Source organism: Capsicum annuum, chromosome 3 (genome assembly GCF_002878395.1).
Source record: "Capsicum annuum cultivar UCD-10X-F1 chromosome 3, UCD10Xv1.1, whole genome shotgun sequence".
In the NCBI taxonomy this organism is placed as follows: Eukaryota; Viridiplantae; Streptophyta; class Magnoliopsida; order Solanales; family Solanaceae; genus Capsicum; species Capsicum annuum.
Genome location: NC_061113.1, coordinates 247,884,054 through 247,909,562, shown reverse-complemented (window position 1 = coordinate 247,909,562; position 25,509 = coordinate 247,884,054). Strand labels below are relative to the sequence as shown.

Genomic DNA, 25,509 nt, shown 5'->3' with positions numbered 1-25,509 from the left:
GATTTTATTAAGCACTGAGGAGCTTTAAATAACCACCTTACAATAGAAAAATCAGCAATATTCAAAATTCAAACTAACTAAAAAATCTCAACAAATCAAACAACCTAACTTAAATTCAAAATTCAAATTCATCCTAATCTAAATAATTTATTTTGCTAAAACTAGTGCAGTAACTTAAAGCAATTTCCAACAAGACATGATATATTTCTCAATTGTATGAGTGGCCGGTATATCAGATTGAACGAGGGATGGAAAGGACATTCTGGTATTCAAGTTATCCGCAGAACTACACAACAGTGGAAGTAGAGACCCCTGGAGCTCCTTCAGGTCAATTATATTGCGAAGCCTGACTAGTGACAATGGTTCACAGTACGACTGCTTTATTAGTGCCCCGAACTTAATCTCTAACTTCTTGCATCTCTGTTCCGCTTTCTTTTCTTGAGTTATATCTCATTTGTCTTCTGTGTCATTTTCTGCATTCCTTTTCGGAAATGCTTTGGCTTCTTTCCATGAAATTTTCACTAGATACCGAGTTCATTCTCCTTGAAAGTAATCAATGAAAATGTGTGCAATTTATTTCTCCTATGCTTTCTCTCTTTGTTAATTTTACTTGCAAGCTCGTTTCATCTCTTGTATCACGCTTTTATCATTTGCAGCATAAGTTCTTGAAATATGTTGATTTTCTGCATCCATCTCACATGACCTTATTTCTTCTACATTACTTGGTCCATTTCAGACTACCTCAAAAGCCAACCATATATTTTCCGGTGTGTCTTGACATTGATCAGATGCTGTCAAGGTGTATTCACCACAAATTTTCAGACATGATTAGCCATACTGAAAATTGTAGAGTGATCTTTTGAATTAGAATGTCTGCATCTATATCAAGGTCACAGCCTTCAAGCTCTTTCTTTTGTGCTCTGTACAACAACAACAAACCCAGTGTAATTCCACAACTGCGGTCTAGGGAGGTAGAGTGTACGCAAACTTTACCCCCTACCTTAAGAAGGTAGCGAGGTGGTTTCTGGTAGACCCTCAGCTCAAAAAAAAGATATAAAAGAAAGCATTAGCAACAAGCAAAGAACTACAATAAGATAGTACAATAGTCGAGGCTAAAGAAACAACACGTAGTAATAAAAAATATAAAACTTAATACTCAGGGAACTTTTGTGGTCTTTAGGATTCCAATAAATAATTTGCAACTTAACAAATTGATATATGCTCCCTTTGTTTTGAAGCAAATGTCTTAATTGAATTTCAATATAGGACAATTGGATGCAGATACTTATTAGGGACTTGCAGTGGTTTACCAAAACTAATGGACCTTCACCTTTCGTAACATTACCATCATTCCCTGGTGCCACTGGAATGATAGGTGGAGAAGTTAAAGACGTTGAAGATGCAAAATCCTTGCACTTGCTGCTTAATTATGAGTTTTCTTCACATTCTTAGATTGGAAAATTGCAAATCAAATATTGAAGGTCCTACAAATAGATATGATATGACACATTTTTTGTTAGGACCACAGGTATATTAATGCCATAATCTTAATGTGATTCACCCAAGCTCCTGTGGTCAAGAACCAGCAGTACAGTTGGCTAAATTTCTAGTATCCTGTCTTTTGATTTCTCAGAAACAACCGCTCTACTTCTTCGGAGGCAGTGGTATGAATTGCATACATTTTACCTCCCTAGACCCCACTAGGTGGGAATACAGTAGGTATGTATGTTGCTGTTGTTGTCATCTTTTGATTTCATTAGAGCAGCTTGTAAACGCGTTCAACAAAAAGCAAATCTAGCTAAATAAAAGAAATCGACAATATTTGATTTGGTTTTAATTTAGTATCACAGACATACAAAAAAAAAGGTCTTTGAACCAGTAATGAATCAAACCCAATAATATTTATGTATACCATTTTACAGGAGCCAAATTTGAAAAGCTATCTTTTGTTTTCTTCAACTAGTACTATAGGGCATAGGCTGGTAGCTGGGAAATGTTTTTTTTTTAAAAAAAAAAAGCAGGATCTAATAAATGGCTTTGTGGGGAAACCAGAAGATGAGGATTATGCACATGCAGGCTTGTTCTAGTGCAACAAAAGAAGACTGAAATGATTGCTTTAAGTCAAAAATGAACAAAGCATTATTACTATAATATATTCTTAAACTTTGCTCATCAGTAGTTGTCCCATTTATTATACCTGTCACAAAGAATGCTTGCTGCTTTATTATATATACATACCCCGCAGGCCGTAAGTCATATAATGATTAAGCAGATTACTTTCCCCACTCGAAATGGCATCTGTGAATAATTTGCTTTAAACATGGACCATCCTATCATTCATATATATATATATATATTGGGTGGGCGAATAAAAGTTCATACTGATAGCGGAAAAGAAAAGGAAGTTACATATGATAAGGTGTAGAAATATTCTTAATAGTATGATACCTTTTTTAAGGAGAACCGTATGAATTTGGTCCAAAACAGAAAATATCGCACCGTGTTAAAGTGATTTTTTGAACCGGACATATAAAAGGTGGCCAGGTGATCCATTTTTAGAATTTGATTTTAGTTTTATGCTACCTATTGGGGTTTCTTTTCTTAGTGGATCCTAAAATAATCTTAGTGATGCCATTCCTGTGGAATATTAAGTTAAAAGCGTTTTACTTTTCAAATTATTGCTGCTATTATTTGTTAAGATAGTGATTAGTATATTAAGTTTGTGGAAGAGGGCGTCATCATGGGAATGTAGGTTGCACTTATCGTTTTGTATAATGTGCCAAATAATACGTGAAAGTATCATAACATCTACCGAAATTTTTGAAATCTCTTCTTAGATCTCTGTTGAATCAAATAATTCCTTCGCGTCCTTTAGACCATCTTCCATACATCACTTATGAAATTACATTTAGTATGTTACTGTTGTTATCGTCTTTTAGACCATTTGAAAGCATTAAAGTAACAGAGAAAATGGTGATCACTGTGTGAGTCACCTCTCTTCCACAGAAGAAGAGAATGAAGTCCTACTTTGGCACAGCCTTTAGTTTTTCAAGAAGAATTTAACTTATATTCACCTATTATATGATGAAGAATTTACATTATCAGTGCAATTATGGCCTTGTTAGAAGGTTAGTTGGCTGTCTTAATTTTTAAGTAACTAATTCTTTATGTGACAATATTTGATTAAGTACAAAATTAAAGAAAGAAAGGAGCAAAACTTCTGAAATTTGTGGAGGTCTTAAAAAAAAATTATTTCATTGAAGATAAAAGGAGAATTTTAAAATTAAGTTACTCCCAGTAATAAAAAAAAGATGTTATTCTTTTTGACATATGCTAGTGCATAAGTAATATTTTTCACTTCAATATACAGTCCTACTAGTGTAGGACTTTTTAAGTTTAGACGAGGTTAATTGATATTGCAAAGCAACTTCCTCTTGGCTAAAATTAAAAATATTATACGCAAAATATTATCCGGTCATTGAAAGATCGTATTCGCTCTAGCAATTGAAGGCCACATTATGGAGCTAGCCCAGTGTCCACACACATACCAAAGCAAATTAAGAAATAGGAAAGAGTTCTATATCAACCTTTTAGGGATGAGCAATCTCTTTAATATGGTTTGTGCAATTCTCATCGATTTTGAGTTTGTAAGTTTTGTAGGTTGAATTAGGCCCAAAGTTTATTTTTTTTTTATCGTGGTGTTAGAGCAGGACTCATCCCAATTCTCATTTCTGATATACTTGGACTTTCATGTTAAATTACTCACGCGTCATATGTATAGCAGCTTTGGATGTGACAGGTGTATGAAGAATTTCACACAACCCTTTAAAGAGTGAGTGATCTCTTTAATATGATTACGACTTAAAAACAGTCTGAGTTGAGTTAATTAGGCTAACTTTCATTTCTTCAACAATAATTCAACTCCTAGGTTACGTTCATTATCAAGCTATTACATTATTTATCCCATGAAGACTTATAAGAGCCATTCTTAGTAGGGCAATCCACTCAGCAGGTCTAGAAATTCGATTAGCCTACGTAGGAATGATTAGATAGGTAAAGCATTTTATGGGGTTATGTGTTTGTTTCTGATGAATAATAGTACTAATGCATAATGGAATACTCCTATATACTGACGTTTGACTAGCAAAGGCCCCATTTCATTTGGCAAATCAAAAAGCATTATTAAGGATAAATACATACCATCATATAGATGAAGCTCAGCATATCCTACCAAATAATAATGCACGCATGCATATCATACTTTTTGCTTGCTGTCTTGTTTGTGTGTTCTCTTCATACTTTCACTCTCAATTAATATCTTACTTTTTCAATTTCCACTCTCATTTTTCTCTTCCATTACTGGCTGGCTTTTCCATTTGTGTGTTCCCTTTTTGCTACAAAAGTTGGACTTATTAAAAAGTATTATATTGCGCACTCATCAATATTAGGATATTACTACACCTCATGATTCTATTCCTAGGAGCAACTATTTATACTTCTATCATTGTTGGGTAAGATTTTGGATTAATACCCTTTTCCTTTTCTATTTTATCTGTGTCCAAATTTGCCATGTACTATCAGAAATAAAATAAAAAAGTTTGCCATGAAGAGCATGAGATGGGTGTCCAAATTCTTCAAGAAATCTCTAATTTTACCTTCTAACTTTTGACTATGATGAGTGAGAGTTACTCTCGGTTTGGTACTTTTCTAAAGGTTTAAGGGTAAAAAGGAGACCTTTTCCTTAATGGGGAGAGTAATATTAGATCAAAAGCCACGAAGGCTAAAGGCTAAAATTGCTCAATTTTTTTTTTTTTATAAGCAACGGATACTAGATAATTCTCTGACTCAACCCAAATTCATTGAACCACTAGGTCACACTCCTGAATGCTAAAATTGCTCAATTTCAAATAGTATAAAAATAAATTGAATCACTTTTCTAAAAAAAAATAAAAAAAAATAACTTGCCTAGTTCATTTGTTCTAATTCACCATCTTAGGATTATATCTCAAACGATAGTATAATATGAAAAGATTATTTGTTTTGGGCAAGGTGTCAAGGAACTCATCAAAAATAAATTGCTGTAAAAGCTGAGTACAACCACTTACCTATAGATTTCACTTTCAACCTTCTTAAATATCTTCTATTCATTCACATACCGACCCATCTAACAAAATTGGTAAAAAGGATAATCTGATTAATTCGTACGACTGATTTAGTCAGACGCAAATAATACTAGTAATTCATTTAACGATCGAATTCAATTAGAATCCAAATAAGTAAACAAAATTTGGTGCTTCGAACAAAGCCCACAATAATTTTCAATTAAAGAAGGGACTCCAAATGATTACAAAAGTTAACCAATGTGAGTTTTTTTTACTTCTTCTTTTTTGCTGTACATGTCATTAATTCTGCATAGCTCTAGTTTAATGATGGAGACTACCCATCTCCAACCATCTGCCTTTTTTTTCTTGGTGGAAGTGATTAATTTTTCCTTCATCAAGTCCAGAATCTCATACACAAAATCCACATAGAAGCATATCAAATTAATCTCTCAGTTTGTAGCCTCAGATATGCTGTGGAGTTTGGGATGCCATGTTCTTGGTTTTGCACCTGTTGAGCTCCTATGCTTTTCTTGTTTCACCTGAGAATTTCACATTTGCATCGTTAATTAATGAATACTTTGTTGTAATTTTTGTTATATAAACTATAACCCCAAACTGGTATTAATTGACGGTAATATAATTTTTTTTTGGTCTATATTATAAAAAGAATTAACTATATTTGAAAGTCGAAAAGAAACAAGCGAAAACTTATCACCTTTATCCTATCCTCTTCATTTATTTTCTGTATGATACACATACACAATTCTGCGCAAAGTCGTTTGTTTCTTTCTTCTTTTTTATTTTTCTTTTAATTTCTTCTCATCTTCAATTAGGAAAAAAAGCATTCCGGTATTAATTCCTCCTTCTAGAAATATTAGTTGGGGTACCATATTAGTTAGTGACTGCTTTCATGACTCGGATCCTAACTTGTATCGTATAATTACACGAAGATAACTTTATCACGTCTTCAATTAGAAGCAAGTGCAATAATAATAGATACAAAGTCCAGAAAGCCATCAAGTTTAGTTTGAAAATAAAATAAAATGAAAAACTCACCTGTTTGGAGTAGTCCAATTCAGATCTTCTAACAAGTCCATGTGAATTCGTTGATTTCTCAGTCTTTTCTCCGGATTCTAGCTGCTGTTGCTTCATCTTCGAATACTTCTTAGCCCATAACCCTTTCATCACCTCTGCATAATTAGCAACACAAAACATTATTATAAAACTCAATAATTAAGGACACAAAATTAGTTCAAAGAAAGAAGTAACTAACTAACCTTGAGTGGTAATTAGTCGGTAAACATGACCTAGAACAAGAGTATCCGTCGGCTTGAGTAGCTTAATACGCGTTATACGAACCGGAATATTACCAGTAGTAGCAGTATTTGTTGCAGTAGTGTTAGTATCTTTTCTGGCGGTGGGGGTGACGGTGGAGATAGCAGTGGTAGTGGTGGCGGGGTTAGTGGGGGTACACAAGGTGGTTGTGGTAAGAAGAAGAGCAACATAATGGCCTGGATTCATCTTCATGATCTCGTTAGCAGTGACAGGCCAATAGAGCTTGTCAACTCTACCACTTGGGTGTTGTATGAGCAAAGTTGCATTATCAATGGCTTGGCAGTTGCCCATTTCTCTCAATTTACTGTAAGTTTTTGCCTCTCTCTCTCTCTCTCTCTCTCTCTCTCTCTCTCTGTGACTCTATCTAATGTTTTAGTGGAGAAGAAGTAGCAGTGTTTAAGTGAAGGGATCGGAGATAACGAAGCACAACAGGGGTCTCTTTATAGCCACACTCAACTGACCCGGCCCCACCCACCATTTTATTACACCCTCTCCCCCGCTCCCCCACCCCCGCCAAAAAATGTAATGTATTCCTCGAAATAAAAGGGTGTATTTTTTTATATATACGTAATTTTTCAATTCAAATATTCAATCTGACAAATCTAAAGATCATAAAATTGAAAGAATTATTCATTTTTTTCTCTTTACTTCTTAAATTTCATATAAACTGAGATATTTAAATTAAGGTGAAGGAAGTATCTAATTTCTCTATGATACTGTTTATCACATGTGGACTTAATTGAATCCCTTAATAAAAACTAACTTCTTCGTGAGCTCAAACTAGTTGAGTATATTTTTTCTATTGTAGGTGTTAGTTATCATGTGTGGACTTAATTGAAGGTAGCCCTTACTGAAAATTTAGCATCTCCGTGACCGGGAGCTCAAACTTATATTTCTACGTGAAAAGTGTGTTGTCACATTTGGAAGTTTGGAACTAATAATGAAAATCCCGTTTACTAATGAGTGACTATGAACGTATTATGTCACCAACTTTTTAAACAGAGTATAATAAGTTACGCGAAATAGATAGTTTAGGAACAAATTTGAAACAGTTTTTCTTCGTTTAATTTCATTAAATTTTAGTCGTACTCCCTCCGTCCCAAATTATGTGTCGTCATTTTTTTTATCTGTCATAAAAAGAATATCGTCTTTTCTTATTTGGTAAGTTTTTAAATACACAATTACAATTTTACACTTAGTTGTTCCACTTGATTTTAAATACTATTACTTTTTTTTTCAATTAAAAGTGGTTCCACTTGATTTTAAATACTGTTACTTCTTTTTTTAAGAAGGGTAATTTTATAACTTTAATAAAGTCAATACTTATTTCTTAAATATTATATCCGAACAAATAACGGTACATAATTTGAGACGGAAGGAGTACTGCACAGTGTTTTATTTTAAACTGCTTTAATTTAATAATGAGAGATAGGTTTATACGAAGATTTTAAGGACCAGCTGTTGTGCAATAGAGTAGTACTAGTGATATTGAATAATGAGAAGGTATTGCTATTCTCTTACGTAAACACAATACTTTACGTCATTCTACTGCCAGAGTTTTTAACCACTATTCTTCAGTGCAGTAAAAGTTTTTAACCACTATTCTTCAGTGCAGTAACTCTACTGACGCTCCAATCTCTACCTACTTCATTCCAACAACTTTGTGCAAATAAAATTAACACCAAATAAATTATTTATCCAAAAGATGGTAAGAAAACGATAGTACTGCTCCCCGTGACTTTTTTTTTAAAAAATATCTATTTTATTTTTAATGATACAAATTCATCATCACATAAGTATTGTAGTAGACTTATAACTTAAGCTTTAATAAATTTTGTCATATAATGCCTTCAAAATTGAAATTTGACTTTAAAAACAAATAAAAAGTTATTTTTCAAAATAAAATATTTATCTCAAGATGAATTTGAAATTTTCATAACCAACATAATTTTTCTTATAAAGTAAAAAGTTGTTTTGAAAAAAAAAAAGTCTGCAAGTATACTCTGTACAAGCTTAATTGTTAGTGAGAAATTACAAAATCTTGTCATATTTCTTTATATTTCATGTTTCATCAAACTATGTCACATAAAATGAATTACAACGGAATGAGTATTAAACTTGGAAATTGAAGTAGATGCGATAGTTGTAAATGTGGGTAAAGAAGGGAAAGAATTGACGGAGAATAGGGGGATGTTTGGCATTGCTCACCAAACAAAACAAAAATTAAAGCGTGAAATTCCGTGAGGGAAATAATAGTATGAGTTTTCTCATGAATGTGGGGCCCACGCGAACATCCACAGAATAAGCATGCACCACACCCAAACAGTACTCATGAGTGCTTGTCGCGTGTGAAATCCTATACATAAAACGTTTCTTTTTCCTTTTTTTAACCTTTTCTCAATAAATAAATAAATTGTTTTCTAGTAGTAAGGAAAAAGTGAATTAAAAACAAATTTGTTTTCCTCTTTTTTATATATATATATTTCTCGTGCAATATGAGACATTTATTTTTGTCATAGTCAGCTTTATTTTTTATAAAAAAATAAATTCACTCAGCAAACTCTGCTATTTTTTCTGAACTAATACCATTTTTGCTACCTTTAAAAGGAGCATACATCAATATAAAACTCTCTTTTTTACCTTTGCCCATGTCTTTTTTCCTTTTTGGTTTTAATTTTAGGAAAAAAAATAACATAAAGTTTCTTCAATTAGTCAAATTCAGGTTCTATCAATTTCACTATCTAAGAATGTGTAAAATTGATAGTATACCTACAGACCAAGACTTCTTATCTACTCATCACTTTTGAGTTAAGTAACAAAATTCTCAAAATAATAATAATAATAATAATAATAATAATAATAATTTATGATTAGGGTGACGTGCACTTTTTTTTCACCAACAAATTGAATTTTACATCTAATTGTTTTAGTAGCAACTAGCAAGAATCACCTAATTAGAATATTGTGTGACGCTATTTTAGTTGCTTTATTTATTTTGTATTTTGTTATTTGGTTATTATATTTTTTCTTGATAATTCTATTTCAGTAACATTCTTTTTAGTCGTGGGCTTATCAGAAACAACTTCTCTACCAACAAAGATAGGGTAAAATTATTATATATCCTATCTTTCTGCATCTCATTTGTGAGATTACATTGGGCATTCGACATATCGTAATTGTTGTAATCACCTTAGGATATTGAGAACTTGAGAAAATAATCATGTTGGTTCAACTAGGTTCCACTATAAATATATTTCAATGAATTTTGGCAAATGATCATATTCATGGAGACAATTTCTGAAAACATTTTATCATCTAGGTATATTTTTTAATATTCTTAGCTGTCTTCATAAAAACTCCTCAGAATGCAAGAAAACTTGAACGTAAAGACCTATCAAAACGTGAGAACGAAGAAAGTATGACCATCAACCTTAAAGGTCACGTTTTGACCAAAACAGTCACAAAATATGACAAAGTGGTCAACCAATTCTATCATGTTTCAGTCAATAACATCCAAAGAAAGATAGATTTGGGCCTCAAATATGAAGCACTTTTGAATATTTAATCAATCAATTGTTTAAATGATAATAAGTAGCTTTATCTTTTTACAAAAATGGAGATGTATGTACTTGAAACAGTGATACATGGACTTCTTTAGTTCGTAATCATCACTCATGCTCTAGTTATCTTCATGCCTCTTGATTCAATGAGTACTTTAATTCATTGCTCGTTCCACATTAATGATAAAATAGACTTTCTTTTGACTATTGATCGATCAGAGTATGATAACAAGTTTTGAGTTTTCATGCATGCATGGCTACTTTCCATCCACATATGAATCGTCCTTGTGAATGTCCTACTCAAGGGAAAAAGATATCTTCAATCAATTAACTGACCAAGTTATACGTGTAGCAAATTCGGAAATTTGGTCCGTAAATTCTGCTTTTTATATAGTTTTGAGTTAGATGCAACAATGAGTTTTGTTGAACGTGATATATATATATATAGTCTATATCTGCGTGCAAATAACCTCTCTATCTGATAAAGAAATGGACCTTGAGCCTAACTCAACCTCAAAAATTAGCTCATGAAGGAGGATTGCCCAAGACCATATAAGGAAAACAAGGACCCTTTAACCCACCGATGTGGGACTCCAACACTATCTCACAAAGGTTTGTGTACATATTATCCGATCGTCTCTAGACGACCCCACTTGTGGATTGTACCAATTTTTCCTATAATGTGTCAATATTAATTATACTTTGATTGATCCCAAGCATTCATGTGTTGTTTTATCATGTAAATTAATTTAGTTTAATTGAGGGTCTTTCGAGAATAGTTTCACAAAGCATAAATAAGGCCCACCTAGTAGACTTTACTCTCCCAAAACTGATTATACTGAATATATCTACTGATGTTATATATAGTAGTATTTCTTCAGTATAATGATAACGGGAAGGTGTAAGAAAATAATGGGGTCAAATTCTTGTTTATTTTTACCAACCTAACAACAAACAAGTAACAACCTCTGCATCTAATTTTTCAGGAAGAAAAAAAGTAAAGGAGGTACATGATTGGTGGTTGGAAATAGGAAAGAAACAAGAAGGTACAGATGGAGAGGCAATAACCCAAGAAAGAAAGAACAAAGAATATCAAAGGTGGCTGAGCCAAATCCTCCTATGGTCTTTCTGTCTTCACATCAGACGAAATGACAATTCATGGTGCTCCTTTTTCCTTTTGTACCACCACCACCATGATTTGGTCACACTATCTCTTACTATGTAATTTTATAACTAACTAGATCCTGATTTTGTGTCATATTGTATTATTATCATCCAGAGAATTATATTGAATCAGAAAAATTCTCCTAATGTTATATCCCACTTTTCACTTTTGATGTTTCTAGGTGCAGAAATAAAGCAGGAAAAAAAAAAAAAAAAAAGGATGACCCTTATTCCTGTTGCATTTTTATTGAAATGGTACCTAGAAAGTAACAAAGTTTGAACAAGGTAGCATTTGTCTGCTTATTAACGTTGGTGAATAAAGCTTATCCCTTGGTAAAAAAGATGCCCGTACCACAAGGGTGACAGTGTATGTATACATTCCAGCATCGATCAAGATTTTGTACCAGATAAAAATAAGTGATTTGTACTTACTTGTGACTTGCAATCAGAAAATATCAATGTTGCAAAATAACTTATATCTAATATAATGTAGGCAAAAATTAGGAGAATTTATGCGAAATTAAAGCCATTTATGAAATTTATCGTTTTTACTTTCATTAGAGAAATTATTTTTCCTCAATTTGAAGGAACTTATTTTCATAAATATTTTGACCAATTAATCACGAGAAATTCAGAAAATATTTTCCGCCGTAGCAAACACACCCCTAGCTAGTCGTCTTATTTCTGTTTTTTTGTTTCATTCTTTTTCTCCCAGATATCCTTCTTTCCTTTTTAATTTCTTTTCCCAAATAAGAAGAGAAAAATAAAATCCTTATTAATTTTTGGATGGAAATAGTATAATTATTTGAGACAATTTTATTATATCATCATTAGTAACTGAATAATAAATTATTTCTTAAATTTTTAAATTGGACAAATAAAAGTAAACATTGATTTTTAATATAGCAAAATAAAAATGGACGGAGAAGTGAGCAACTTTAAGATGTCAAAGTAGATGTATCTGTATCAAAATGTGGTTTGACTTGACTTGGTACAAGTGGGCCTGATTTGATTTTGTATACACAACGATCAAATGGTAATATACATATGTACATTCCATATGAAATTTAGTATACTTTTCTTGTTTGGTACATGAGATACATTAAGTTGATGAATTATATATTGTGTGGACAGAAACAAGACTATTATTTTGATGTGTGACACTCCATTTGAAGCACATAGAATGTCCTTCAAAGCTCGTAATTGTGATGGCAACTGTTATCTTCTAAGATACAGAAATATTCAATATTTGACTCTTCAAAAGGTTTCATTTTCTCTGCAACAATAAATGCATAATTAATTAAAATGTTGAAAAAAAAAAACTCTCATCTGAAAATAGGAATAATGCACATAAGGTTGCTTCCAACCCAATTAACATCTTGTGGGCCGAAGAATAATATTTTATGCAAATCATATCGAATGGTATAAGTCTGTAAGATTTGGTACAATGACATTCTTTATTGCAACAAAGTTATTAAACTATTTTTCATAACAAAAATATCACTTTAATTATTTTGACGTATCACAAAAAGTTATTAAATATTTTGCAAACACAAAGTCACTCGACTTGGCCTAATTAAGTATCACATAAAATCACAAAATTAACTTTTCTTGGAATTAAAATGTCAACCAACTTTGATAGTGTTTGGGATTTTGGGAGTACATTTTGAAAATTTATATCCAAATATTTATTTTGCCATGAAATTTTAAAATACTTCCAAATTGGGTTTCTAGGACTCCAACTCGCAAAACATAAAAAAAAAAAAAATCTAAGTAAAATGCATGCACAAATACAATTTCAAATTTAAAAAATCCAATCTTTTTAAGTTTCAACATCTAAATTCTTAACCAAACGGGAGATTTATCTAAGTATTACATAAAATGCGTCCTTCGTTTCCCAGCGAATTTCTTTGATATTTTGCAAAATTGGGTAATTTTTTAGTCACAAGAAAAATTTAGTAATTTTTTGTGACATTTAGAGAAAATTAGTTTCTAACTTTAATTTGACACAATAAAATAAAATTTGAGTAATCATCTAGAAAATTCTCCCTTTTACACAACTCCTTTTATAGTGAGATGAGATTCTATGTTTTTCTTTTAGAATGAGCCATTTTACAGCAAGAATTGAACTGTGTTTTTCTTTATTTTTGGTTAAGTAATTGTCTTCTGCACCCACAATCTAAAGTTGAGTATAAAATAGTTGTAAACTAGTAATGAAAAACCACTAGCCTAATCGAATATCCTGAACTTTCTGATAAATGAAAAATCCAAAGTTTACCTTCTCCGTATTAATTTATATGACACTCTTGTTTTTTGTTAGTCTTAAAAAATTAGTACCTTTCTATATTTAGTCAGAATTTATCTTAATTTTCCTTATTTTAGACCAAAAGTTTAAAAGTCATTCTTTTATTTTTAGTAACCGTTTGGCCATGAAAATTATCTACTTTTTGCGAAAAAATTATTTCACTTTAGTTAAAAAAGTGAAAACAAAGGGCGTTTGGCCATGAAAAATCGAAATACAATTCTGACATTGTATTTGGAAAAGTGAAAATTATTCTGACATTTTCCCTTTTTTCACTCATACTTCTCTCACAAATTTTAAAAATAATTTTAATTTATATTCATGGTCAAACACAACTTCAATTCCAACTTTAACTTCAACTCCAAAAAATTATGATTTTCATGACCAAATGAGGTGTTAAACTTTATATCCTGTTAAACAACATCACATAAATTAAGACGACGGTTTAAATGCAAAGAAGAAACTAGTGGATGTCATATTTTGATTTCTTTTCCAAGTACTAGTAGTGGGTAAGAGCACTAATTTTATATGGCCTCAGTATTAGCAACTTTGCATTTTTGAAATTCTAAGCAGGACCAATTCTGTGTTCCCATCAAACAGTTTGAAGCACAACAATAGCTCCAGTAAATTTGATAAAATTGTTCTTGATGCCACTTCTGTTTGATTGATTGGAAAGTTAATCAGTTTCTTGAAATGTAGTTAGTCATTGTTTAAAGTTTTTTTTTGGAACATAACCAATTACTTATTCTGATTATTAACTGATCTAAGAGAAAATACTGATCGAATTATACAAACTAATCCAACTAAAGAAAATCTCATGCAGTTTCAAATTGATTTTGGGCCAAAATAAAATTTGAAACCAATTCCTTCTACTCGCCTTAATTTATCATATTTATACAAAATTTCACCCTTACAAAGTAATTATAAAATTACAACCTTCGCTTTCTCTCTCCAAAATAAATAATACATTAGCCTTCTCATTTATTTTTTATTTTTTAAAAAAACTAAGCTTCTCGCAGAGTTTCCCATTTTTACTTAATAAAATGGTCTAGGTGTTTTTATTTTATTTTTTTGATATATTTGGCAGCATTAGCGAATGCCATAACCTTACGTTAGAGGTACATGCCTACATGGTCAACATTCAATAATCACTACATTGGCTGAATCTATTCCATCCCCAAATTCAAGGGATTTGCTAAAATTAATTAATTAATTAGTTTGTTCCAAGTGGTTGGCGGAGCCTGATTTTTACTAAGTAAATTTAAAATTTGAAGAAGTAAACACGAAGAGAAAAATGAGTTGAGAACGTCTCTCTAGGTCTTTAATTAATTAAAAGTGATAAGTAGTTCTCACAACATTATTAAGTTAAAAAGATAAACAACTGGAGACAGTTGTTCGACAATTGCATTAGTTGTTCAATAACTTCACACAATTATCGAACAACTTTGATAGTTGTTGGGACAACTTCTATAGTTGTTGTCACAACTTGTAAATCGTTAGAACGAAAATGTTGAAACAAAAAGCTGGAAAAAAAATCATCACTTTTACCTAATTTTTAAAATTTGAAGGATCCCTACTTTGACAAACTTATTTATCACCTTTAATTACATATCTCCACACGAAGAAGCTAAAGAAATTCAACTTGAACTATATATATATACATAAAATAATTTTAATTTTGAATATACATTGTGATTATCAGCCGGTCCTTTATTCCCACATGGCTCCGCTCCGCCGCCGATACATATATATATATGAAGATGGATTATATATTTTGGACTATGAAAATTGTAATGCTTGGAATTTTATCCTAAATTCAGTCATGTCCAATGGCTTATAGGGCCCAACTTTGACATTTTGGATATAAAATTTACAAACTTTCATTATTTCCAGTAGGTACTTTGAACTCCATTGATTACAATAATATGAATCACAGAACGTATCTTCCAGTTTGCGCGTACAAAACTAATAATATTATACATGCATTATCCTTTTGACATCAATACTCATCACCTAGCGCAATCAATTATGAAGGTCATCGGCGGAGTCAGGATTTTTACTAAGACGTTCAAAATATAAAGAAGTAAAACACATGAAAAAAGCTAAAGGGATTCAATTTGCTTTTAACCTTGAATATACTATGTAATTTTATACCGAAAAAGAGTTCGGAATATCCCCTGGCTCTGCCCTTATTGGAAGTTGGTCGCCTTGAACTTTTAACCTTGCTTGCCCCATGAACAGAACTTCTAAAGTCTTTAACATGTTTTGCCTTTTGACCTTAAAGGTTTGTCCGATCAAAAGTTCAAGACCACCCACCCATTTAACTGTTAAAATGTCTATCCTTTTGTTGGCTTCATCGTACACATACATAAAGTTTATGGCAAATTTCAAGAAGGATTATGTGGTGAGTAATTCTTTATAACTTGACCACTATCTTCATCAACATGAAGCTCCAGGTATATTTCAAATATTCAGAATTTATTTTTCCTATCGAAAACAATTCTCGCAAGGTACAGATTGAGTAATTAATCAATTATATGGTCATATGTAAACCTTCCTCTTCACATTTGCCAACAGAGGGATGATTAATGGTGTGCTATTTTTCTTCTCTATTTGTTGTTTTCGTGTGATTGACTGCTAGTTAAACTACAGTATACCACAATAATATTATATACGCATCAGAAACATATCTCTAAGAGGCTTATTGCTGCTGAAATCAGCATACAATTTGAACGCAGCAAAGCTTATTCTATTACTATTTCATATTACACATAACCTTGGATTTACAACAAAGAAAACAATTAACAAATGTTCTAAGCATCTTCCACAACCAGTCAAGACTATTTATACCTTTGAAAAGTAGCAGGATACATATAAAAGAAAATTGGTGGTGCAGCCCCAATACAGCTTTAAAGGGCGTGGGAGGAACCCAGAGTTGTGATGACATATCGCGTACGCGTATGGCCCTTCCATCTTCGTGATACGGGCCAATCACACAGATGGGAAATACTTGTTGAGATTGAATGGCAGGGAATAGAATTCCTCACTTCTCGTGTCGGTCCTGAAGGACCTGAACTTGTCCCACCATGGCTTGCCTCTGTCTTTCCTTATCTGACCATCCCTTTTGTGCAGTGTGTTGTCCAAGAAATAAGCCAGGATACCCGCAACAAAAGCTTCCGATGCAAATGGCACGTTAACCATATCGTTGAACTGAAGAATAGCAAAACACAAGTAACTTTTCTCAGCAAGATCTTTTACACGACTAGAAAACAAGAAAAAGAAGTGGAGATGATAATGATATTCAGAGCTATGCCAATTTGCCATACCCATCGTCCACCCGTGTGAACAGGTCCATAACCATGAAGAACTGTGTGCTCGTTGAAGTACTGCGGAATTGACAAACCCAGAAAGATGGAGAAACCTAATATAAACTTGGTGCGGAAACTGTTCAGATTGCAAAACTGAAGGAAGCTCAAGCCTACTACACCTGCAAAGGACAAACAATATAAGAACTGAATAATTCATAACTAACACGGATCGGAGATTGTTGGATGACCTTGGATCAATGAACTTACCCACATAAGCGAATAAAATGCAATACAGAGCAGCTACAATGGGCATCGGTATTGAAGCAAAGACTGCTCCAAATTTTCCTGAAGACAATCGTGTTGTCAAGACAATCACAGGTCAAAAAGAAGGGGAGGGGGGTAAGTGCATCATCGACTTTATCAGTAAGGTCTTTCTCAAAAGTATGTTTTAAGCAGGTGATTTACCAAGAATTGAAAAGAAAATCATAAATCCCGCAGCTATCTGAACAACTCTTCTGCTTCCAACACGTGTCAGCGCTAAAAGACCCGCATTTTCACTGTATTCAAGGAAAAAAAGGAAGTTCATCCCAATCAACTATTGTAACATGAGTTTATCACTCAACAGAAGAATTTGTCTGGACATACACAGATACAGAAGAGCCATTCCCAGTGCCAAACAACCCAGAGAGTAAAATGCCAACTCCCTGAGATACAAACAAAAGGTGGTTAAATTTATGACAACAAAAAGACTTTGTAATTTGAAAATATTGAAGAGCACAATGAAAAGGCCAAGCGAAAAACAGTTCATCCTCATGAAACTCATCGTTTTCTTCTTTTACCAAATACATGCTCTCACAAAAAGAAACCGTCCTTTCTCTTCTCAGGGTCCCAACATTAAGTTAGCCAGATCCAGTTAATCAACACTCTTCTCTCTCACTCTCTAGCCCTTGCTTTTCCCAATTTACCTAATGCATTAACTAGCATGTCCAGGGCATTGTCTAGTTCACAACATGACTATACAAAGAATAGATTGCAAGAAAAATGAGAAGCAACAAGAAATAGAAATAAATTATTTGAACTAGATAATACCCTGCATATTTTGGCTTGCAATACAATTCCCAAGTCATCTTCTGAGAACATTAAAGAATGCTCCAGGGTAAACGGAAGGCAGTGGAAAAAACATTAGATAGTGTGGAGAGTAAAGGGAGCTGCATTGAGATGGTAAGGTTGCTGCTACGTATGCAAGAATATTCAAGTGTTCTTAGCAAAAAAAACTGAGATCTGCTACATATGCCATCTGTTGTTTTTATCACGTCCAAAGTGGATCAAAATCTGCAGATCAGGATCCTATTGACCTGAACTTGAGAGGAAATATATTTCACTTCTGTGATACGAAATAGATGCATCACAATATTGAAGGATAACCTGAAGGGAAGTTCTTAACCAAAAGGTAATTAAGCCAATAAAAAATGCCGAAATGGAAAAAACAGAAATCATTCCAAAGGATCCTATGTATTTTATTGCAAGTAAAGATCCACATCAACTGGATGAGATTATTCACGATTCCTGTTCCGCAGTCTGCTAAAGAATGGAGAGGGGAGGGATGATTCTAGGAGAACGCCTTCTTACCTGCCAACCTACACCTCTGCTGAGTACGGATGGTGGCAAGGGAGTAGCACTTGCATATCTCGTAACTGCAATAAAGGCACCAGTGGACTGAAAAAAGAACAAAGGCAACCATCAGAAGAGAGTTGGTTCCAGGCTTGTCTAACCCTAGGTTTCTTCATAAGAATTAGCAGTCAAAAGAAGGTGCGCAAAGAAACAACAGAACTGCAAAGGAAACAAAACAGGAAAACAGCGCAGGGGGGTCATAAAAGGAAAGAACAGATGAAGGTGGAGAAGTAACTCTTAGATATCTTCCCCGAAAACTAGGGGTTCATGAGCCTATTCTATGCAGTCAACAACATTGTCTAACAAGAAAAACCTCCAATAAGATAATGTAGCATTCACAATTTTGACAAATTTCTATATCAGGCAGGTAGATAATGTAGCATTCACAATTTTGACAAATTTCTATATCAGGCAGGTAGAAGAATAGAACCTCAACAAGAGCAACAAATGCAGCCATCATCATAGCAAATGCTTCACCAGCATCAAATGAAGGTGCTCCCCATTGGAAGGGGTATGGAACTCTAATCCTGCGAAAAAAGACCATGAAATGAGAGGAGAATATCATCAATTGTTACAGATTATAAGTTGCATAGAATTGAGCAACACTAGAATGCACCAAATGGAATAAACAAGTACATTCTGAACTACAGAAGCATTTAAAATAAAATGTAAATAAGTAAATTGAAAGCTTGGAGCAGGAAACCAGCACCTCATAAGTTACAAGAACAAATGAACAATACCACCATTGAAGAAGCGCGGATAGAAAAAAAAAAAGTAAACTGTTCGTGCTTCAAGTACTAACAGCTGATTTCAAAAGACATTGTATCTACTACTTACTTATAACTTGCACATACAACAAATATGGCTTAATCACAAGCTAGATGGGGTACTTATTAACTGCATAATTTCCTAAATCGGAATTACAATGATGCATCTTCTAATTATGCTCAAAGAAGAATTTAATAGCAATAAATAGTGCATAAGCACTTCCCAAATGTGACTAATATGGCGAAGAGGACAAAGGGTGCCACTTTGCACATCATTGAATGCACAAGTCACGTGTTATCTTAGTGTTCCTGCTGATGGAATCTACAACAACAACAACAACAAACCCAATGTATTCCCACCTAGTGGGGTCTGGGGGGGTAAGATGTACGCAGTCCATACCTCTACCTCTGATGAAGTAGAAAGGCTGTTTCCGATAGATCAATTAAAACCTAGGAGATTCTTTCAGAAAGAAGTTTTTTTTTTTGGAGAAAGAATAAAAACCTAGAAGACAGAGGCTGATTATGAAGTTATCTCATGTATCAGTATCAAAGTGTCATTATTCCGAAGCTAATGGTTGCCAGATACGTTACAGAACTACCCTCTTGTCCCAACATAGAATGTCTATTCCAATCAGTTCATTAATAAAGCTCGCAGAGCTCATTTATGCATTAAATGAGCCAACTTTGAGATCCCTCTCGAGCTTTATTAACACAAACCCATGCTCGCGTAGCCTTGGCTCAACTTGAATAATACCCTAGCAATCTATCTCTAGGTATAAAATAACATCAGCAATGTCTTGCGCAATCACACTAAGATACATGTGTTTTTTCCCCTCACCATCTCAAACACCAGCCATTAATCATATCTTCCAATGTTTATTTATATGCCGTCACCATCAATCATCACGAAACCAAATACTCAAAACTTCAATATGAAGCTAATGATGATTCCAACTTCTTCATATGTCAAAATTATGACATTATCATTCATTATTTTTTGATTCAGAGTCAACATAGACGATGATTGACAAAATCTATATAGGTTCTATTGACAGAAATTCTGCCACAAAATGCATATCTGATTATTGCCTTTCTCAAGAATCCTCAAGATAGAGGCAAGCCTGTGTACACAGCACCCTTCCCAGACCCCACTTGCGGGATATCACTGGGTATGTTATTGTTTCATGCAAGAAGAATCCAATACACCTACGATCCTGAATTTTAAATCTGGTTGTTGAAAGCTTGGTTGTGACTGTAATTATCCTACAAGGTGACTAAACTTTCATCACACCTGGTGTATATATGTGCTTTCAGGTGCAACTGACAAAAAAAGTTGAAAAATGTGATGTTCCGGAGGTTTGAATTTGGATGTTTGGTTTTTTCCATTCAAGCTCAAGCTTTTGGAGCTATTCTTTGAGTTGTTTGATCCAGTTGTAAGATCATATGACAATCAAGATGAGTTTGAGATAAAAAAATCACTAAGAAAGTTTGACCACCCGCTTCTCAGCTTAGGTTAACTCGTCAACATATCTAAACTTAATTATTCTACTTCCTTTTGGTTCTACCCTCTTCCCCTCCTCCCTAGTACAGAGACACTCTTATTTCCATACTACAAAATACTTTTCAAATTAAGTTAGCAAGTGTCATGAGAGATAACTACTACTTAAAAGTTAAACTTCAACAAAAGGTTACATTTTTCAATCCTACTTTTGGACCACAAAGGAAATACAATGGAATTTCCAAAGGTATGACTAGGCCCTAATGTAGCAGAAAGTGATGAAGGGTGAGAAAGAGAGAAGACTCACCATGGAGCACCATCAATGAGTCCAGCACGGTCAGTTCTGCAGCTTGCTTGGGTCCTTGGTGGAGTCCCATTATAAGCCCCACCTACTGTAAGTAAGTGGGCGTAAATCCATACAATCGCCACCGTGAAAAGAACAGCAAAACGATCAAATATATTCCTCCCTGGGCGTATCAGATGAGCCAAATACTGGAACGACAACCAAAATCAAATTTGTATATGCTACAATTAAGAGTTAACACTAAGTAATTGTGATATTTCTTGATAAAGCATCTCACTTGAGAGAAAATGACCAAAAGGACCAGCTCTGGCAACCCAATTTCAACACATTTGGCAACCTATATATAGAAGATATAGTCAATATTTCGGCATTATATAGCGCCAGCAAGTACATACTCTAAAGGAAAAAAGGTGCATCTACATCAATACTTACCCCAGGAAAACCAAACTCATAGAGCCCAAAGCCGACGAGAGAAACTAAAGGAACAGCTGAAAGTGGGCTCAGAAACCTAAATAATCGAAAGAAATAATATGCCAATGAGAGCTAGTTTCCACTGCAGTAACACAAAATGATGAGACAATCTACATGATGCAGAACCACCAAACTAACCCTTTGAGATTACCTTATCTTCAATCCCAAAAAAGTCACAACAGGTGTACAAATGAGTGTTTTATTAAGATTTAGGACTAGATGGCAAGTCTAGTGTGGGGAATAACATCACCAAGTCACATAGTGACATGGTAGGACCTAGATCAAAAGTCTAGACATAGAGAATAAAATCAAAAAGTCATACATCGACACGAAATAGCACAACATAAATCTTATAATTCTAGCAAACCTGACAACATTGCGCCAGAGACCACTGAAGCCTAGGACAATCTGAATCGTTGAAGCAATAATAAGTGCACCTTGTGTGGCCCGCATTATCTTCTTGAATCTCTGAAGAAAAACAAAAAATGTAATATAATATTAGGACAGACAGAATATCATCAAGATGCAGTGGGTGAGTCTTAAGTTATGCCTAAACATCTTACAGAAATTAAAAGTGTATGCACTATATGAATTATTTTGACCAAAATTGACTACTAGTATCCAGAGTTGCTATGGATTTTGTAAATCAGTTTTTTGGCACTTGTGTTGTTAGCTTAAAGAGAATGAAGCAGCTAAAATGTTGTTCCATGATTTGACTAGTATACTTACCAGAAAACTGCATCACAAAACCAAAATACCTATTATATTTCTTTAACATTCAATTGATTATAGCACATTATGCAAATAACAAAGGACAAAATCAGCATCTGAAGACACTAACCGACACGGGGTCTGGGTCACTCCATCGTCCCGAAAGGATAATCGAAATTGTAGGTGCAACAAAGGTATACGATGCTCCGATCACAGCTGGTAGCCTAGTTCCAAAGTAAGATTGTAACAAGGTATTCAGCCCAGCAACAAATAGCACTGTCTGAATAACTTTGGCTTTCTCCTCCTGCGGAGAGGAAGACAATCTTTTGTTTAGTGTTATCACATTACTTTTTAAGTTTTAAAAAAAAGCTATAATAAGCGGTACAACATCTTTGTGGTGCAAGTAAGGCTCACATTTCCTCCTCCCATCTGGGGAACCAGAGCCGTAGTAATGATAACTGCGGTACCAAGCATAACCAGATAATGTTGAAATCCAAGAAGGATCGCCTCAGCTGCATTAAACAATTAGAATTACTTGAACTCTGTTTAATCATTCTACTAAGTCTGCTTGATATTTCATTTGTGGCCAGAAATGGATAGCATAAAGCATACTAATCACAGGCATAAAAAGGGAAGAACTTTAAGACAAAGGAATATAAAAGAAATGCCATTAACTACGTTAAAAGTGCTACGCGGCTAAATGAAAAAAATAATCATATACTTTAACAACTAAAATTAGAAAAAAGTGTGCACAGAAGCTGCTTCTTATATAATCAGCTTCTTGATCCCAAATTACCAACACAACACCTAAAGCCCACAAATTCGACGCGATAACATAACAACCACAATTGGGCATTTAATTTCTCAGCCAAAAAAAAACAAAAGAAAAGTTTATTTCTTCAAAGAGAAAATTCAAAACATGATACAAAAGCAATTAATGTGTGTTATGCTCAACACACATTATTACATAAAGAAAGAAGCAATTCACTGAGAAACAGTAAAGACTGTAGGACCAAAAAACAGAATTCAAGAAAATCAGGGTGCTCCAAGCCAAGAAAGCAGAGATAAGATTATGCTACAATGCAAAACAGATATAGAGCGCGCGCACACACACATACACACCAGTGTGGCCTAGTGGTCAATGACTTCATTAGTTAAGAACCTCTGGTTCAAGACTAGCAGAGACAAAAACACTACTCGTGGAATTAGTCAAGGTGCACGCAAACACATATCAAAAGAAAGAGATAGAAGAAAGCAATCTAATAACAGAATTGAGAACTTACGCCATGGAGGAGGACTAGTAATGCAGTAAGAAACATTAGGAAGCTGATCTTTTGGTGGATGTGGTGCTGGTTCATCAGACTTTGCTGCCATGATTTCTCTTTCTCTTTCTCTCTCTAAGTGAGCACCGTTTCACTACCCTCACTGAATTAACGGTGCTAAACCCCAAATCTCTGCACAATGACACATAAATCTCTCAGAAACCAATGGAAAAAAATACTACTTATAAAAAGACTGAAGCTTTTTGAGTACCTAGAAAGCAAGATTGCAGAAAAGACTCAACTTTTCTAGTACCCAAAAAGCTCAATCACTCATATATTGAACCCACACAAAAAGTGACAAGATTAGAAAACCAACACCCCCACACATGTATGCACCCCACCCCCACCAAAAAAGAGAGAAATGCAAAGGAAATGAAACTGTAACAGAATGTTTTTTTTGGCAGTGTAAGAACAAGAAAGTGTAAAATGTGCGAACACAAAAATACATGGAAAAAAAAAAAACTACCTTTGTTGTAACAAGTTCTTGAAGCAACTCCAAGTAGGTATGGTGCATTAAGGTTAATTAATTAATCAAAGACCCCACTTCAATTAAAATCATTTTCAAGAAAGAAAATGGTAGTATTTGTTGCTGTTGTTAAATAACAAAACAGAAAGAGAAAAAAAAAAAAAAGGAAAGTCTAGAAAACACGGCTACAGTACTATATAGGAAAGTGTGAGCAAAAATGTAAAGATAAAAAGGCTGGAAAAATTGCCCCCACAACTTTGAAGTTTGAACACCGCTTCTGTTTTTTTTCTTTTCCTTTTCTCTCTCTGTTACAAAGGGAAAAGAAAGAAGAAATTCGAAGAATCTCTCACATTAATTAATGTTGTTTAATGTTTAATACATTTGTTTATTTTTGCTATTGATCGGTCAACAAACATTCGCCCCCAGGGATTGACACCTCAAATGTAGTAAGAAATTATCCCCTGGTTCAAAATAAATTTAATGGTTGGTTAGACATGTTAGAAGATTTCTTTCGTTCAATTTTATTTTTTTACCATCGACTTCCTCCGTTTCAAAATAAATGAATTATTAAGGTATTTATTAATATTTTAAAATAAATGAATCATTGAATTTTTTTTAAAATTTATCCTTATAATTTGACAATCAATTTACTTTTGAAAAGATATTACAAGGTTAGTTTTTTTTTTTTGAGTAAAAATAAAAAATTGTGTTAAATTTATATTTTTAATGTTTTTTTCTTAATTTGTGTGTCAAAATCCAATAATTCATTTATTATAAAACGGAGGAACTAAATTTTAAGAGACTTAATTATTTTTATTTTATAATAATTAAAAGTTTAAGAATAATTTAATAATATTTAAAAAATAAAATATAATTTACATCTTAATATTATTTTCTTAATAGCTATGAAAACAAAAATTTACTAAAATAGTATTATAGTACAATATGAAAGTAAGACCGATTTAAATTTTTCTTTAATCAAGCATGATCGTTTTATCACCGACCCCTCTCTCTGTCGGTTAATTTACTATTTTCTTCCAGTCAAATTATCAATGATGTTTTCCTGTTGACATGTTAATTAAATAAATATTAATTAAGAGAAATTATTTTATTTTTATTTATATATTAAGATATATTACATTTTCATTGAAGATTTACTTTATCAGGTGTCATTTTCCTATAATTAAGATTTTGTAGCCTTCAATAATAATTACTATTAAGAATAGAGTGAAAAAATAAATAAATAAATAAATAAATAAATTTATCTTCAATTTCTAAAGTAAAATGAACTTGAAATAATTAGTTTTAAAAATTATTATAAACAGTTAGGAACGAATAGAGTAATTTTCTCCTATTATAGTCCTACTCCTACTACATATATTAAAAGGGAAATGCACCTCGTGTTTCTGTTAAATTGTTTCTATCAACTATTATTTTTTTTGGTTTTCATTCGGTGTACGATGTTCGCATTGAAGCTCGACTAATTCGGATCGCGCGTTGCAGGGTCCATTAAGATGGTAGCGCTTCC

At 33.2% G+C, this 25,509-nt stretch overlaps 2 protein-coding genes across 3 annotated transcripts; both read right to left on the bottom strand.

The window, feature by feature from the left end:
• Positions 1-5,277: 5,277 nt before the first annotated feature.
• On the bottom strand, positions 5,278-6,971 carry LOC107862423. The gene is made up of 3 exons (XM_016708006.2): positions 6,380-6,971; positions 6,159-6,292; positions 5,278-5,641 (listed from the first exon to the last, which is right to left on the bottom strand). The coding sequence occupies exons 1-3, from the start codon at positions 6,726-6,728 to the stop codon at positions 5,552-5,554; spliced, it is 573 nt and encodes a 190-aa protein (XP_016563492.2). The 5' UTR covers positions 6,729-6,971; the 3' UTR covers positions 5,278-5,551.
• A 9,219-nt stretch (positions 6,972-16,190) lies between these two features.
• On the bottom strand, positions 16,191-24,324 carry LOC107862422 (nucleobase-ascorbate transporter 6). Of its 2 annotated transcripts, none has more exons than XM_016708004.2 (15): positions 23,982-24,324; positions 23,477-23,647; positions 22,608-22,705; positions 22,324-22,497; positions 21,850-21,950; positions 21,444-21,519; positions 21,289-21,348; positions 21,015-21,199; positions 18,873-18,969; positions 18,401-18,487; positions 17,417-17,475; positions 17,237-17,328; positions 17,039-17,116; positions 16,790-16,950; positions 16,191-16,673 (listed from the first exon to the last, which is right to left on the bottom strand). In XM_016708004.2, the coding sequence occupies exons 2-15, from the start codon at positions 23,565-23,567 to the stop codon at positions 16,455-16,457; spliced, it is 1,578 nt and encodes a 525-aa protein (XP_016563490.1). In that variant the 5' UTR covers positions 23,568-23,647; positions 23,982-24,324; the 3' UTR covers positions 16,191-16,454. The 2 variants fall into 2 exon arrangements, with proteins under 2 accessions (XP_016563490.1, XP_016563491.1); XM_016708005.2 differs by having other exon boundaries at positions 23,727-23,990.
• Between the last annotated feature and the right edge of the window lie 1,185 nt (positions 24,325-25,509).

Bases quoted from the DNA above. Each gene is read 5' to 3' on its own strand.
- LOC107862423 (XM_016708006.2), bottom strand. From the start codon at position 6,728: ATGGGCAACTGCCAAGCCATTGATAATGCAACTTTGCTCATACAACAC. The intron at 6,293-6,379 runs GTTAGTTAGTTA...CTAATTATGCAG, and splicing joins CCGACTAATTACCACTCAAG to AGGTGATGAAAGGGTTATGG. The intron at 5,642-6,158 runs GTGAGTTTTTCA...TGAAATTCTCAG, and splicing joins AATTGGACTACTCCAAACAG to GTGAAACAAGAAAAGCATAG.
- LOC107862422 (XM_016708004.2), bottom strand. From the start codon at position 23,567: ATGGCAGCAAAGTCTGATGAACCAGCACCACATCCACCAAAAGATCAG. The intron at 22,498-22,607 runs GTGAGCCTTACT...TCCTCTCCGCAG, and splicing joins CCCAGATGGGAGGAGGAAAT to GAGGAGAAAGCCAAAGTTAT. The intron at 21,951-22,323 runs GTTAGTGTCTTC...GTTTTTCTTCAG, and splicing joins GTGACCCAGACCCCGTGTCG to AGATTCAAGAAGATAATGCG.